This window comes from Vulpes vulpes, chromosome 3, assembly GCF_048418805.1.
Source record: "Vulpes vulpes isolate BD-2025 chromosome 3, VulVul3, whole genome shotgun sequence".
NCBI lineage: Eukaryota > Metazoa > Chordata > Mammalia > Carnivora > Canidae > Vulpes > Vulpes vulpes.
The window spans coordinates 133904051-133921385 of NC_132782.1; the positions used below are offsets into that span (position 1 = coordinate 133904051).

The following is a 17335-nucleotide window of genomic DNA, read 5'->3' on the forward strand; positions in this document are numbered from 1 at the left end:
TCAAAGGTCCTTGTTGTGGCTCTGGGATGCTTGGCAACTGCTGGTTATCAGACTTCTGAGACAACTCAGGCTAAGATATCATTCTACTTTGGCCATAAACTGCCTTCAGAAGAGGACTTTTCATGTGTGCCAAATATCCTCCCTTACTCAAGATAAACTGTGTCTGATACTTACACCTAGTTTTCCTTTTAGACACAGTCAAGATGTCAATAAACTTAGTGTCAAAAGTACAAATGGTCTTAAGGTTTTATTAAATCAAACCAGAAAAACACATTAACTTATTAATTAACATACATTTAAATAAATAATTCATGGCCAGCTAATAATTTAATCAGCTGCAACTTTCAAAAATTCATGTAGTGACATAACCATATAATAACTTAGTGGAACCAATGCCTTTCAATATAACTCTTTATACTTTTTATTACTGACTTAACAATGGGAAAATATAACCTAAATATTAGTATTAATCAACTGCATAAATAAACAACACTAATGAAAAATCTCTAGACCTATAGTTTTCAAAGTATGGCCATCACAGCACCAGCGTAATTTTCACCTGGGATTTTTTAGAACTGCCAACTCTTGGATCCTACACCAGACTGACTAAATTGAAGACCCGGGGAGTGGGGTCCAGCAATCTGTGTTTTAACAAGCCCTTTGGGTAATTCTTATGAATGCTGCTAATCTAACTCAACCCTCAAGGAGTTTTACAGCCCCATAATTCTTTAAGACCCAAAGATTTCGCATTTATCTTAGAATGGGTTCTAGCCTTTTAATATGTGAGTCAGGTCTTAGGGTTCAAAAAATCAGCACGAATTTTGCTCTCATTCCCCAACTTTCTGGTGTTTTCCCAACAATTCATGGTTTTTGAAAATAATGTCTGGTGATTAATATGTTCATTAGCCAACACCATGTTCATAGTCGCATTTAGAATGAAATTTGACTTACAAAAAGTCTAGGAGATAATACACTTTGGGGGGCAGGGTAGAAGAAAACAGCCCCCATTTTCTACTATAGGAAGATCACTTTCATTTTTTGGCAGACTTGATTTCTGAAAGATTTTTTTTCTTCTTCTCATATGGACATTACCATCACTCTCTTGTCCTTTTGGCTAGCTTGATTTTTTTTTTTTTTCTTTTCCCTCCTGCTTCACATTTTAACCTAGGAAACTACTCATTTGTTTTTTTTTTTCTTGTTTCAGTGAAGTCAAGTTTTCCTTAACTTGGCTTTACTGTTGCAAATTATGGTTCATTTTTAAAGTATGGATGCTGGAAAAAGCTTCTAAGAAGCCCTAGTGTTGCATTATAGAACCAGGCCTTTCATTTTGAATCGTCTTTCTAGACATGCATGTAGATTTCAAGTCTCTTTTACTGCATCACAAAAAAGATTTATGAATAATTCATGATCCCAGTATTTTTAACAAAAAGTTCTTCTCCTATGACAGATTTGGAAAGCTAAAAACTTTTATGAAGCTTTCTAACTACTTAAGATCTTTCCAAAATGAAAAGTAAGCTCTGTTATAACTAATTTGTCTAAAATACTTCAATTGCGATGTTTATGTAAAAAAAAAAAATGGGGAAAGAGAATAAAGAGAACATTCATTGAGCAATTATTATGTGCCAGGAACTATGCCCAGCACTTATATTTTTCTCATAAAATCTCCATGACAGCTTGTAAGTCAGATTAAAAACTGATACTTGGTATTTTGGTAATTTACTCACAGTCACATATCTAGTAAGTGGGAGTCAGGCCAGGCCCGATGATGCTTAGTTTGCCCCTAAGTCCATTTTCTTTACCCACTTTATACACTGCAACAGCAGATGCTCAGAAGACTGGCTAAGCAAAGGGAGGAATGGATTTACTTACATTGTTGTTGGTCACAGCAAAGTACTGCAAATTACTCAGATACTGGATTTCTTCTGGAATGAAGGTCAGGTGGTTATAGCTTAGATCCAAATAATGTAGTTTGGTGCATAGGAAAAGCTGCAGGGGCAGATTCTCAATATTATTATGGTTCAAAGAGAGCTGCTCTAGATTAGATAGTGCCCCAATCTGGGCAGGAATATAAGCAATGTTATTGTGCCACAGCTTTAAGCAGGAAAGATTCTGGAGATGCTGAAAGCTAATGATCTCTTCCACAGTTTTCAGGTTATTCTCTTTTAGGTCTAACTCATGCAAATTGTTGAGGCTGAAAATAGAGTGTGGGATGCGTTCCAGGTCACAGCTGATCAGCTCGAGGCTCTTCAGATTGACCATCTTTTTCAAGTTGTTCAACACAACCAGCTTGCTTCCCTCGTTATCGAGGGCCAGCTTCTGCAGAGAAGGCAGGAGGTCTGTAATGACCTGTGGGATCCGGGAGAGGCTGCTCTTCAGGTAGAGCGTCCGCAGGTTTTTCAAGTCCTGGAAGCCCTCCAGCTGCATGGTACTCAGCTGTTCCGGAAGAACACAGCCCGACAGATAAAGTTCCTTGAGATTCTTCAGGTGAAATACCCAGCGTGGGATCTTCCCCATTTCGGTGAATTTCAGGCGGAGGATTTTGAGGTTCTCCTCCAGGAAGCCCAGCGCTGGATGGTCCACCACCAGGGACGAGTGGTACACGTGAAGCTCCCTGAGGTTGACCAGCTGCGAGACCGCAGAGGGCAGCTTGACCTCAGGGATCAGCTCCAGGCTCAGCACTTCGATTTCTGTCAGCTCAAAGACGTTGTCCGGAAGACCGTTTAGCATAAAAAGATGCAGCTCTATCTTGTCCTGTGAGTTTTTCACAAGCTTACTCTTCAGCTTCTCAACTGTCCATTCGTTGTTGAGGTTGATCTGTTTCAGCTTGTTCTCGCTGACCTCCGACAGGAATATGGAGAAGCGTTTGGAATAAAGAGGATCGTACTGATCGGCCAGATGGAGGATGAAGGCGAAGTCGTTCTTCACGTCGGGGATATCGCTATAGTTGCTTTTCTCTCTCAACGCCTCAAAGGAATATTGCTTCAGAGAACTCCTCAGCATCCACCATAAGCTGTAGGAGGAGGTGAGACCATAGAGTATAACCAAAATGACATAAAACGAAGCCAGGACCTTAAATATTTCTGCCAAGGAGTAGACACACTGGTAGCGCTTGTAGCCTGTGAAAGCTTGCACATCAACCGAACAGTCGATTTCAAGACTGATGTAGGTTAGAAAATACGGAACGTAAGTTATGATGAGGACAAACAAAATGACTTTCACTATGATCTGCTTCAGATACACTCTATAAATGATGTCCTTCTGCTCCACGTGCAGGCGGAACCTTTTCACTTTTTCAAAGATGGCTTTGGCCTGTTCACCCTCCTTCTTGTCCAGGACGCTAGAAGTTGGGCTTTCTATGCCAGCTGACTCCAAGCCAGGCTGTGGGTAGGGCAATGACTGCTTGTTGGAATCGACGTCGGCTGAGCACCCTGAGGACGACAGCAGAACCTTGGACTTGGAGAATGTCAGGGGTCTCACTGATTGCTCGGCCACCGTTTCGGACAGGGCCCGGGTGGTCCACGGGGAATCGAAGCACTTGTGAAGGATGGCCACAAAATGCTCGAGCCGAGAACTGGTACTGGGATAGTGTAGCCAGAAGTTGCTACAGGCTGCAAAGATGAGTGTGTGCAAGAGCACCAGGTAGGGGAAAAACTTGGCGAACCAATGGAGCTGTTTCTCATAACAGACGGCATCAATGTAGGAGTACTGCTGTCGGTGGAGGTCGTTCTGGATTCTGAGGGGGAGCGGAAGCGGTGTCCCGGGATCAGAGGACATGTTTGCGCTGGCTCTCAGGATGTCCCAAGGCACGGCACAGTGATTGTCATATTCCACCTTACATGGAAGACAGCACAGAACCCTGCTCTGTGTGAGCTGGAGAGCTCCGGCCAGCACAGCCACCAGCAGCATGATCAGGGTAATGTAATACCAGAAGACGTCCCACCATGGTTTTAGGATGTGATAAGATGACTGGGCGTCTGCTAAACATTTCAGCTCTGTTAGTGTAATCATGACTTTCCCTTATAGGAGTACAGAAACTGGAAGAGGAAAATAAAAGAAAAGCCATTGATGCAAGTATCCAAAATAAGCATTTAACTCTAATGGCTTGTACGTCCCGAGTGGGATTTAGCTCAGGGACAAAACCTGGCAGAGGCAGAGCCAATCGGACAATACAAACATCTTCTGGTTTCATTTGAAAACTTCAGCCATCCCAGCTGTGCACTATGAAGTACTTCAGCTGAGAGACCATTTGGTGGTAGCCAGACTGGATCTATAAAGGTGTTTGGGGCAGATTGTGAAGCAACTATCTAGTTTCCTCCTGGATCTTGACTATCCTCTGCCAAGCTATTAAAAACTAGAAGCCATGTTTTCTTCAATCAACGTTATGAAAACTTATCCTTATGCTACTTATTTCTTAGGGCCACATTTTATACCTTGCAAATGGTCTGAATAAGTGCTTTTCCACACCCCACCCCACGTCTGGGTGCATCAGTTATAGCTCGAGTTGTGTTTCAACTACTATCGGGAGCGACTCTTGAGCAAGCACTGCTTTGTAGAATTATCCTTTAGGATTATAGGGATCTATCAGTTCTATGTTCAAAACCAACTGTGAGTTAATGCATTATCTCCTTTCCCCCCAAGCTCTTACTTTATAACTTAAGTTCATGGCCAACTCAGAGATTTAAAAGTTGACAAAACAACAGTAGTGGCTTAAAAAGGGATAGTGAAGAAAAACCCAATTAGAACATTGCTCTATGGGGGACTCTCATGATTACGGTTTTGATGGCAAAGTACTAATAGGATAAATTATTGAGGGTATACTCTATTATTAAATTATTTTTACCTTCAAAAAACAAGAGGTAGATTTTGCATTTTTTCATATTAAAAAGTATCCAGACAGTGCTCCTTACAGCAATGATTTATGTAATGTTCAACCTTACATAAATCAATTGTTTAAAAGACTGCTAATGAGTAAAACCCAGACCACCCAGAAGACAAACAAAAGGGAATATCTGGATCTAATAACATATCTGTTAAGAAAGAAGAAAGAAAATCACAATAATATCGTGTTTTAATGGATAAAGAGAATGAACTCAGATCATCTCTAAGGCTCTGCTACCTTACAGCTTATGGCTGTATTTGTCCTCTTAAAGGTCCTGAGAGTTAAATTCTTTTAAGACATACAACTGAAATTGCAGAAGAATGTAAACACAAATGGCCCCAACCATGACAAGGGTATTTGACAGAGAGCGAATATTTATTCAACATAGAACACAAGTCAACATTGACCAAAATCATGTACTTTAAATATTTATACTCACTGGATGAAAAAAATGAATCCAGTAAGTTGACTGTGCTTCAATCGGGAGGCCGACACCTTTTGAAATTTCTTAGACACACCATCTCTGTGTTTGTCTTCATTCTGTGAGAAAGCATAGATATCTTATAATAGCTGTGGTATTTTAAACAAAAATGGAGATACTGTCTCCAGAGACCCTCTTCCCATCATAAGACATGATACGGCAAATAGATTTTCATAGATCAGTTTACTTTTCACACTGGAGGACATTTTGGCAAAGCTGTATATACAAGACCCCACCCATATATGAGATCATACTCAGCCCCTGAACTCCCTTAAATTACAGAGAAGTTCTACAGAAACTTTGATGTTAATATATTTTAAAATTCCCTATTTACAACACTTAGATGAACACTTAACTTTTCCAAGCAGCCTACATATGTTAATTTCTCTCATTCAGTCCTCATACACAGTTGGTCTTATTTGCATTTATCAGATGGCCTGTCAAATCATGTAATTTCTGCATCCTAATTTAAAACCACACATCTCTCTAAAGAAGATTTAGTGCTCTTCAAATTTAGCCTGATTTCATTAGAAATAGTCACAAGTTAATAACTTTTAAAGACACAGCTCAGAAATATGGCTGTAATTCTCTGAAATTATGATATTACTAAATGTAGCTTCCCTTTATATTAGCTTTTTTTTAACGTAGTAGGTTAATAGAAGCCATTCTTAGCATCTACTTCAAGCAATCACTTGTAATAATTTAAACTGCATATATATTGATCAGTTTGAAACAAGGGAACATTCTAAAACATACAAAAAAACTTTAACTTGGCATGGAAATTGTGTTTTTTAGTGCCTATGGCACCTCTGAAAGGTTGCTGGGAATGTTGATATATTTGCCCTGAAGATACAATCTTTTTTTGGTTTATTAAGTACTTGAAATCCAGCTCAATGTACTAACCCCAAATTGTATTTAAGATGGTTTTAGTAATACTCTTGTGACCTTGTCATTTTCAAAGATCATAAAGTTGGGCATGTCTGAAATTTACTTTGGATTTACCAATCCATGTGCAAAAAAGCCTGCTTAATAACTACTATCCAGTGTCAAATTATTTTGCAGGCCAGAAAGCACAGTTAGTATGTATGACAATCTAGCCGTGTACTAATCCATACTTACTTAGCACTGCTAGAGTAGGAGTTTCTCATTCACAGTTTGCTTTTAAAAGGCTTACACCATATGATACACAACTGCATTTATGTGCAGCAAGTATGATAAAGATATTTAAGGTGTGGAACATTTTACATATTCTTCCATTGTATTGCATCTACAATGTACCAGGAAAGAATTTATTGCATAATTCCAGAATGCTGCTCAGCCATCCTGATATTTCTTGTAAAATACAGTTTCTTTTAAACATTGCAAACACATTTCCTACTTTAAACACAGTATTTCTATCAAAGAAGAGTCACAAACCTTCAACTACAGTAATATTTTAAAACACAAATTTTCATATAATATGAGAAACTATTATAACTAATATGCTAAGAGAACCACAGCTAATGACAGGTTTACCATATTTATACTAACTGAAATTATTTATAAAGAACTTTTCCTGTTTACCTTTTTAAGAATTATAAACTTTCCATCTAATCACCTAATTCAGATTTCCATTGAGGAATTCCTTGCCAATAAGAGAACATATAAAAATATACTATTTATAATCTAATATCTGATTTCCTACTTTCAAAGTACTTCAATTTACATTAATTTGTTTCATATAATAAACCATTAGGCAAATATTTTTATTCTACACATTTTAAAATATGGAAAATAAAGCAGGCCCAAAGGAGCTATCCTGTCCAAGGTGACAAAACTGTCAAGAAATAGCTGCACTTAGAACCTAGGTCCTCAGATTCAAATCTCAAACCTTGTATATGGCTGACCACGCTGTCTCATTAAATCCAACTAACTATGCCATTCAGTTCTTTTAAAGGCGAAAGAGAAAGCTGAGTATTTATCTCTTTTCCCTAACTGCAATGGAATACATATTTTGTCCCCCCCCCCTTTTTTTTAAAGATTTTATTTATTCATGAGACACAGAGAGAGAGAGAGAGAGGCAGAGACACAGGCAGAGGGAGAAGCAGGCTCCATGCAGGGAGCCCAACGTAGGACTCGATCCGGGTCTCCAGGATCACGCCCTGGGCTGCAGGCAGCGCTAAACTGCTGAGCCACCTGGGCTCCCCTATTTTGTCCCCCTTAAAATACATATGTTGAAATCCTAACTCCCAATGTGAGAATGTTAGGAAGTAGAGCCTCAGATCATGAAAGTGGAGCTCTCATGAATGGGATTAGTACTCTTATAAAAGGGATTCCAGAGGGCTCTCTTGCCCCTTCCATCATGTGAAGATACAGCAAGAAGGTGGCTGTCTATAAACTAGGAAGTGAGCTCTCATTTAGAATCTGCCCATGCCTTGATCTTGAACTTCTCAGCCTCCAGGAACTGTGAGAAATAAATGTCTGCTATTTAAGTCACCAAGGCTGTGGCAGTTTGTTAAAGCAGCCTGAACAGACTTAAGACATCAACTTACCCCAACAACTGCATTGTAACTGGGTTCTATTTTAATCTTTTGAAAAACAAGGATGCAAATATACAATCTTTACAATGTCCCCTGTAACATATTATATAGTCTACTTTTGCAGCTAAACTTTTTCTACCAAACATTTTCCACTGAACTAAGACTTATAAATATATAGCATCCGGACTTAATGATGTATGAAGAATCTTAAGCATTCCTACATAAAAAATGATGTTAATTTTTCTAATTGAAGTGTTTAACTCAAGAGCTAGAGCATAGTTATCCTTTGTCATTACAATATTTAATACTGTTTATGTATCCAGGAAATTTTTTCCAGACCATATTTTTGCAAGCAACGAGAATTCAATCTAAATCAGATCTCTATTTCTAATATACAAATCCACTAAATCAGTTCAAAGAAACAACGTTAAGAGTAAAGGATTTTATGGTTCTAATCCCATTCCTTCAGCTTTTAAACCACATTAAAAAATCATAAAAGCTTTTGAAAGCACATGAATTCATTTGACAATCTCACCCCAAAGCCTCTAGGATTGAAACAAGAACACTCAAGTTAGGCATCTTTACTTCCCACTAGTCCCTATTTTACTTTGAAAGCATTTCCAAAATAACCAGTGAAAAAATAAACAAATGATGGTCAGATGGTATTTAGAGTCATTCTATGCAGAGAACTGGACACTACTTCAAAGATGTCTATCTCTGACCCCAGGCAGGGATATAACCAAACAATTCAAAATGGGGTTTCTCTATGCTTTCACTCCAAATTGATTTAGAAATTGCCTTATATCCCTTCAAAATGTTTAGTACTACTCATCAAAAGATATTTTCCTGGGTCTAACATATACCCAAATGAAGTTTAAATTCACCTCTTTAAGTTCTCTCTCTGGGAAATAGTGTCAGTACCCTTGATTAATTTGCTCATTTTCTTCAGACTAAATAACCCCTCGAGTCATTCTTCAGAGATCTGATGATAATCATTCAGCATTTCTCAAGGACTTAAATGATCACTAGCAAGACACTTGGTATGCCAGTTTATGTCCTTTACCAGTTATTTCAGATCTTATCAATAGAGCAAATTTCAAATACTAAACACCCTTCCCAAATTTAGTTGCAGTCTGAGACTTCCTAGAAGGGAGCTAAGATTTATACAGTGAAGTGTTTCTCTAACTTTAATGTCCATAAAAATCACTGGAGAGCTTACCATATAATAATATATACTCAGCATATTCTCAAGTGTTTGGTCCCACTCTCCGAGTTTATGATTCATTAGGTCTGAAGTAGGCCCTAAGAATGTGCATTTCTTCTTTAAACTATTTTTAAAAAGATTTTATTTATTTATTCACGACAGACCTAAAGAGAGAGGCAGACATAGGCAGAGGGAGGGGCAGGCTCCCCACAGGAAGCCTGATATGGGACTCGATCCCAGGACCCTGGGATCACGACCTGAACCAAAGGCAGATGCTCAACCACCGAGCCACCCAGGTGGCCAAGAATGCATTTCTAACAAACATCTAGTTAATGTTGATGCTGCTGATGCAGAGACCATTTTTTTAAATCTAAGTGGTTCTTAAGTTTGGCTTCACATTAGAATAACCTGGAGCACTTTTTAAAAAAAACTCAAATCCAAGCCCTACTCCTACAATTGATCAAGCAACTCAACTGATGTAGCTGAGACCAGTACTTTTTTTGTTTTCTCCAAATCTCCTGAGGAGGAGAAAGCTTACAAGATAGATTGGCAATAAAATATGTGGGGGAAGTGCTGACCTTTGAAATCTTCCTGGAAGTTTCAGTAGGTGTCTAGAGTGCTGCCTCTCCCCGAAGACTACCGGTAACAGTGACCAGCAGCTCTGTGACCCCTTAAGAGACCTAAGACCCATGGGCGCGAGGCAGTAGAACAGGGGGTCACTAAACTATAGAGATTCGCAGAGTGGACTTGAGGAAGGATCAGAGACAATGAGCCCAGTTGAAAGGCTACTTCAATAGTGTGGGCTGAAGTGATGGAGGAAAATTTTGCAGTAGGTTTGAAAAAAAAAATAAAACAATGAATAAAATAGTGACTGTAAATGAAAATTCAACACCACTTAGCAATAGCCCATAGAAGGGTCAACTGAGAAGCAGGGGTCAAATGGATTCAGATTTTGAGTCTATAGTATTGCAGTATCTTCCACAGTTTCTAGCACGGGGTCTACAATATTTGTACAGTAAATAATTGAGCATATCAGAGAGCAGAAAAAAAATAAATTGAGGTTAGGCAGAGTGTATCTAAGGTAATAAGGCTTTCCTGGGAGGGCTAGCCCTCAGTCACATGTAGATGGGAAGGATTTTGGCGAACTATTCAGCATATTCTCAATATTAATGTTTAAAAAAAACAATACGGTTTTGTTTCTCATGATTCTGTGGGTGGTTCTTTTACTTCATGGTATTGGCTGGCACAAAAGCGGCTGAAAGGTCCAGAATGTACTCATTCATCAGGCTGGTAGTTGGAGCTGACTGCTGGCTAGCACTTCTACTGTAACTTCTCATGGCTATTTGACCATCCCCATGTAACATGGCTGGGTTCTAAGATGATGCATTCCAAGCACAAAGGTGAAAACTACAGGTCTTTCATGGCACAGGCCCTCAAAGCTACACAGGGTCATGTCCACCACATTTTATCAGTCAAAGGCGTCATACAGCCAGCTCAGATTCCAGAGGATGGGAAACGTGACTTCTCAATGGGAGGAGTGGTAAAAGATGTACATCCATGCTTAACTTACCTGGGTCTCCCTGCCCCAAAATGATTTATAGTCCTATATGCAACACACACTCACCTTCTTCCAACCCCCTAAAAATCTCATCTGACTACGGCATCAAGCTCAAGCTTGAAGTCTAGAATCTTGTCATCTAAATTAGGTCTAGGAGGCTGTGGGACAGCATTCTTAAAGTCCTTAGACTTTATCTAGCTGAGAAGATCCAGGAGGCACAGCCTTATATCTTTTTGAAGGCATGATAGAGGGTCTTACAGCTATGCTCTGGGTTTTATTTGTACTGTGAGATTAAGTTTTACTGGCAGTAGTAGGATCTGATCTTTCAACCTGAGGGCATTTCTTACTTTGAGTACCTTTTGCTGGGTGGAAAAGCTGGGAATGAGGAACAGTTTTATTTACAATCCTAGACAATTCTGGATGGAAATATATCCTCTAAAGTCTACTTAAAACCTGAATAGTTTCTTCTTTGATTCATCTCTCTCTTGTAATACTTTGGTCGTGTGTGGTTTTTTTAAAAAAAAAAGTCAATTGGCACTTCCAATATATATTTTTTTAAGTAGGCTCATGCTCAGCATGGAGCCCAAAATAGGGCTCGAACTCATGACCCGGAGATCAAGACCTGAGCTGAGATCAAGAGTCGGACGTTTAACCAACTGAACCACCCAGGTGCCTGGGCACTTCTAATATTCTGTTGGAAAATGTCCTAAGCTAGACACACAAATGCATTAGATTCATTTTCTGTCTTCCATGTTACTGGAGGTGTCAGTCCTGTCAATTTTTCTGTCAGTATGAAACAGGGGTACAATTTCACATCCCCCAATAGCAATGTCCTCACTGCTCTTTCCAGCCATCACTAATAGTTGTTTTACTTCCCTTCAGATCTTCACTGTGTCCCCCGGTCTCAAATCCAATGCCAGATGTTTTGTTAGGGCAGCACCTCACTTCTGGGTATCAATTGTTGTTTTAGTTCTTTATTGCTATGCCAAAAAACATTCCAAAACTTAGTGGCTAAAACAACCATTTATCATTTCTCATGATTCTGTGGGATGGTGAGGCAGTTGTTCTGTTTTAACATGGTGTTGGCTGGAATATGGAGAAGGCTGGAAGGTCTGACATGCCTCGGTCACAGGACTGGCACTTAGGCTGTCTGCTGGTCCTGCAGCTCAGTTTAAGCTAACAACCAGGGGCCTTGCCACTCTTCCAAGTGGCTGTTTAGGCTTTCCTGGAGGCAAGGTGGCTAAGTTCTATGGAACACTGCAAGTACATAATAGCAGAAGTGACACATCTTAAAATCCAACCTTCAAAATTACTCCACACCAGACTGGAGGGTTCAAAAAAGGTAACCAGACTGGAGGGTTCAAAAAAGGTAACCAGACCAGTCCAGATGTTTAAAGGGAAGGGAAACAAGCTGGAAAAATCACACAGTATTTCCAGCCATTTTTAATTCACCACAGAAACTCAAGAACATTGAAGTAGCAGATACTGATGTAGAAATGAAGTAGTTCTTTGTGAGAAAGAATTGAGTGACTGAAGAACAGACTCTCTCCCCTGGATAATATATCACATGAAGAAGGACTCGTAGAGGAAAGGGGGAGAGAGAGGCAGGGTCAGTGAGATAAAGGAGAAGCACAGTGTTTCTGGAACACAGAAATCAGTTTCAAGGAAACAGTCTGACATCATGGTCAACAACACAGAGACACCAGAGGAAAAAAGTGATGTGTAGCTACAATTCAGCAGTTTCTTACCCAAAGCTGCACGGTGGTAATGGGTTTCCAAAAACAATCATAAATAATATTCTAAACATTAGGAAAATTAATCATCTGAAGCCCCAGAAGACAGTTACTGAATATGACAATTAACACCATGGGAATAACTCTAGAAATACTAATTAAATCAGAGTTGTTCTGAACTTTAAAAAAAAATGCTTTACTTTTCTTTGTTTCTGACAGTTATGGAACACATGATTTATTTAATGCAGATGATAATTGTCTTTGTTTCCTACAAAAGCCTCTCAGTTTTTTTATGCATTTTGTAAGCTATCAAATTATCTAGAATACATTTAAAATGAAAGAAGGTACGGTCACATTATAATATTAACACTAACACAGAAGCCACCAGTGGCTACATGATTCTTAGACTAGGTAAACAGAAGGCAACCTCAAACCCTTCTCCAACATCTCCGTTTTTTACAAAAACGTTTTCTTGACTCCCCCTCCCACCACCCACAGTAAGCCCGCCATCAAGTAGAGCCAGACTCTGTTCCTGTATAGTCTCTTGTGAATCTACATGCTCTCCGGTCGAATGTCTGGCTGATAGCAGAGATCATCATTCCATTTGCTTCTCCTACTTCTTCCATAGGTGACCTACCTTTCACAAGAGCAGAATCATATGGGCTATTTAATTCAGGAAGAAACCATGGAGATTAGAGTCTAACTCTTTACAAGTAAGAAAACTAAAGCATAGAGGTGTTTAAATTTCTTCTGTAGGGCATGGAATTATGGGCAAATTTCCTAATTTGAAAAGAACTGGGATGTTGATAGCATTGATTCTGGCCACCTCACCTAATTAATAATAGGTATTATTATTAAGAAGGCCATCTCGCCTTCTTAATAAAATAAACAGGGCTTTGTAACATGAATTTGCATGAAAATTCATGAAAATAACATTTTCTATGAAACAATTTTTTAACTATAAATCAAAATGAGAAATTTTTTGTTTTAGCTTTGGGACAGACACACCAGTGTACTCTAGAAATACTGAAAATAGGATTAAGCCACTAGCCTTAACCCTTTCTCTAAAGTTAACATTTAAATGCACTCAATTAGGGAGGCGAGGACTACAAAGGCATACCAAGGAATTATGGGGCCTTGTTTCTAGTTTTGTGGGATTTACAATCCCACTGTGGAGAGAAGATTTACATAGCTGAAAACACCACCATCTCATGCTGTCACCAGTGCCAAATGGGTGGGATGATGGCTAAACCTAATAACTACTACATTTGATTCTATACAAACAAAATACCCACAGAGAATGGGTGGAACATCAGTGAACAGTAGCACTTCTCAAAGAGAGGTCAGGATTTTAGTCTGTAGGATACCTGCTATGTGCCTAGTGGAGCTCTAAGTGTCCAGGAGATACAGATATGCAAGACAGAAAGATCCCTGTTCTAAGGGACCTCACTAAAGAGGAAGGGAAGAGAGACAACCAAATATATAAACACTATAAAATCACAAATGCCACGAAGAATATAGAGCTCCTTTAGTCAGGAAGGTCTCTTTAGATCTGAATAAAGCCAGCCATACAATGATATTGGGAAGCTCATTCCAAGTAGAAGGAGCAAAAAGCTTAGAATGGATGCAGATCAGAAGGGAGGCCACTCAGCTGGGATGTTAGGAGCCTGGGGAAGGCAGAAGAGTGAGAGGGCCTGCAGCCAAAACACAGAGTTTGGATAATAAATAGTCCAGAAGGGATGGAAAAGCCACTGAATGGGCCATAAGTAGAGATGTAGCTGATCTGACATTAGATTTTTTTTTTTTTTAGATATTTTTTTACAGAGAGGAGGGGAAGGGCAGAGGGAAATGGAGAGAGAAGCTTAATCAGACTCCATACAGAGTACAGAGGTCAACACAGGGCATGCAGGCCCACGTAGGGCGTGATCTCATAACCCTCAGATCACAACCTAAGCCAAAACTAAGAGCTTAACTGACTGTGCCACTCAGGCATCCCTGATATTAGCTTTCAAAAATTCACAGTCAACACAATGAATCAACAGGGATATGTGGATATATTCAAGAAGTCAAAGGATCCATACCTTCATCTATAAAAAGAAGAGTGTTCACAATACACAGAGGATAGACCCAACGTCCTCACCACTGCTTCACCTTGTTTTATATGTTCAGAGCCGGACAGCAGACATACTTTTTGAGACATTTGTCATGTTCACAATACTAGCGAGTTATGCTACTTAATAAAGTGTACAAATTAATCATTTATTATGTCAGAGTCAAAAGTTCTGCCACAGAGCTAATTTAAGATTAATCTTCCAAATTATAAAAGATGAATGATATTTGTAGGAAGCAACAGATATAGGGCTTTTGTATTTCTGATTTACGTAATCTGGGAAAGGATGGCCATTGTTTATTTATGGAAACACGGCAAACAAATTCCAGGCATAAAAAAACACTATCTTAAACAAAAATCAGAAAAATATAGACATGGAATCATGGAGTCTAAGTCTGTCATAGACATTACATTCCTCAGATCTTTAAGGTTTAGAAAAATGACAAACATCAAACATATGCACACATATACTCTGCAACATACAAGACCAACAAAGGACAAGAAGAGGACATTTTACCAAAATGTATACAGATTTTTCTATTTACTAACTTGTTTAAAAATATCAAAAGGATTTTATTCAAAACGTCTGTAGGAATAATAATCTCTTTTTTACATACTAAGTATTCAGTATTTGCCCCAAGATACCAATGTAATAATAATTATCTTTACCATGTGTTCACAATTCAGAATGTTAATCTTACCCTATGAATGCTGGTCAACCGGAAACTCTGCAATTAGTTTCTATTTGAAAAATTCCTAAAAAGAAATCATAAACATATTGTTACATTTTATTCATCACAGGATTGCAAGACAAGTTATGCACTTACGTGGTTCTAAGATTTCCAAAATCTGTAACAACTTTATGAAGCATACAACTTAAAAAGTGAGTGTTATTATTCTCTTATCTCTTGTAAAGGTTGTCAATTAACACCCAGGGAGAGACACAAATCGCTGTCACATTACACATTTAATGTCATCACCACGGCAATTTATAAGGCATAAAGTATAAACATTAAATTTTTAATTCAGAATGAGATAAGCATTATATCTTAGGTACCCTTATTTTATGAATAATAGAAGAACCCATTGAAAATATCTGTGTTCCATCTAGAAAAAGGGTTGGGAGGCCTGGGGGAAATATCTGGGGTAGTTTCTCTTTCCAGTTTTTTATTGCTGTTTTGTTTTGTTGTTGTTTGCTGGCCTATCTCACACAATTATGCCATTATAAAATTCAATGGCATGATACTTTGCCTCTTATTATTTACCATAGGCTTTCTCAATGTTCTCACAGTTTCTCTAAACAGCATTTTTAAAAATAGATTGTATTTTTAAGCCATCTCCACACCCAACATGGGGCTTGAACTCACAAGCCTGAAATCAAGAGTAGCATGCCCCACTGGCTGAGCCAGCCAGGCACCCCTCTAAACATCATTTTTGATGGAAGCATAATAGCTCACACATAGATATATCATAGTTTACAAAATTATTTCCCTATTGAATCTTAAAATTTCCCTTATTACTAATAATACTGTAAACATCCCTGTACTCTGTTCATAGGATTCCTTTGCATAGATCTCTAAAAGTGAGAGTAATAGGCCAGAAGGCATAAATATTTTAAGGTCTCTGATATATAACAACAAATTGTTGCTCAAGAAGGTTATATTATGCTAATTTTTTTTTCTATAAACAATGTATGAGTAGCATCCTTACCAGATGTGGGAATCATCATTAGAAAACAAAAACAAGAGGCACCTGGGTGGCTCAGTCAGTTAAGTGTCCACCTTCCACTCAAGTCATGATCCCAGGGTCCTGGGATTGAGCTCTGCATATGGCTCCTTGCTCAGCAGAGTCTGCTTCCCCCTCTCCCTCTGCTGCTTCCCCTGCTTGTGCTTGCTCTCTCTCTTTTTCTCCCTCTCTCTGTCAAACAAACAAATAAATCTTAAAAACAAAACAAAACAAACAACCTTTGCTAATTGCATTCCAAATTATCTTATTGTTTATTTTGCATTTCTCTGATGGGGTTGAGTTGAATGCTTTTCAACATGTTTTACTAACAAGTTTCATTCTTCTTTTCTACTTAACATTTACCTACACCAGAGGAATATTCTGCTGAGAAGACAGAAGCGTAATGAAAGCTCCCTCATAATGACAAATTGTCATCTCAGAGTGAAGCCACTGCTGTCAAGTGAAAAAGCAACAAAATGTAGCTCAGTTTCTTTATCCAGGCTAAACCCAAATCACTCAAACTAATTTTTGAAACTAGAGTAAAAGCTATTGCCTTTCTTCCTCCCCAACAGCAAACAAAAGTACAAGTTAGAAAAAATGAAATGTGAAAATACTAAATGACAATGCTTGTTAGAATAGAATAAATAGTCCATGTGAGGCAGGAAAAACCAGGACTCAACCATCAGGGTATCGCAGACGGGACGCAGGGGCTACCGCAGGCTGCAGCGTCAGTGGGTTCTCCAATTGCCATGCTAACGAGTGTTACAAAACTGGCATTACCTACCCCCTCAAAAACATTTTCTCTCCCCACTGGTGGTACACAAGACATGTTCATTTTCACTTAAAAAGTCAATTCCAAGAGAATCTTAAAAAATCTGGAAGATTTGGAGATGACAAATATAACACTTAGAATTCCCTTTCTCAAAGAGTTCCCTTCAAAAGGTTTCCCGGTGAGGGACATACAAGGGAATATTTCCAAGTGACTGTGGATTAAAGAACAATAGGAGACAATCAACTACGATAGAAAAACAAGAGGCCCCATTGCCTTTTACTTTGAAAATTGAGAAGTCTGGATGCTCTTATTTCCTTCTGGTCAGTAGAGATAGGGGAGATTGAAAAAAATGAA

General features: G+C 38.7%; 1 protein-coding gene across 4 annotated transcripts in view; it reads right to left on the minus strand.

Moving 5' to 3' along the window:
- LRRC8B (leucine rich repeat containing 8 VRAC subunit B) overlaps positions 1 to 17335 on the minus strand; it is a 67907-nt gene that overhangs the window by 11188 nt on the left and 39384 nt on the right. For 3 of the 4 annotated variants that reach the window (XM_072754670.1, XM_072754671.1, XM_072754672.1), the window contains 3 exons: positions 15186 to 15240; positions 5319 to 5419; positions 1870 to 4034 (listed from right to left, as the gene is read on the minus strand). In XM_072754670.1, coding sequence (XP_072610771.1) covers positions 1870 to 4008 — 2139 coding nt within the window. In that variant the 5' untranslated portion in view covers positions 4009 to 4034; positions 5319 to 5419; positions 15186 to 15240. Of the gene's footprint in view, positions 1 to 1869; positions 4035 to 5318; positions 5420 to 15185; positions 15241 to 16194; positions 16301 to 17335 lie in introns of those variants that run through there. The other variant, XM_072754673.1, reaches the window with a different exon arrangement.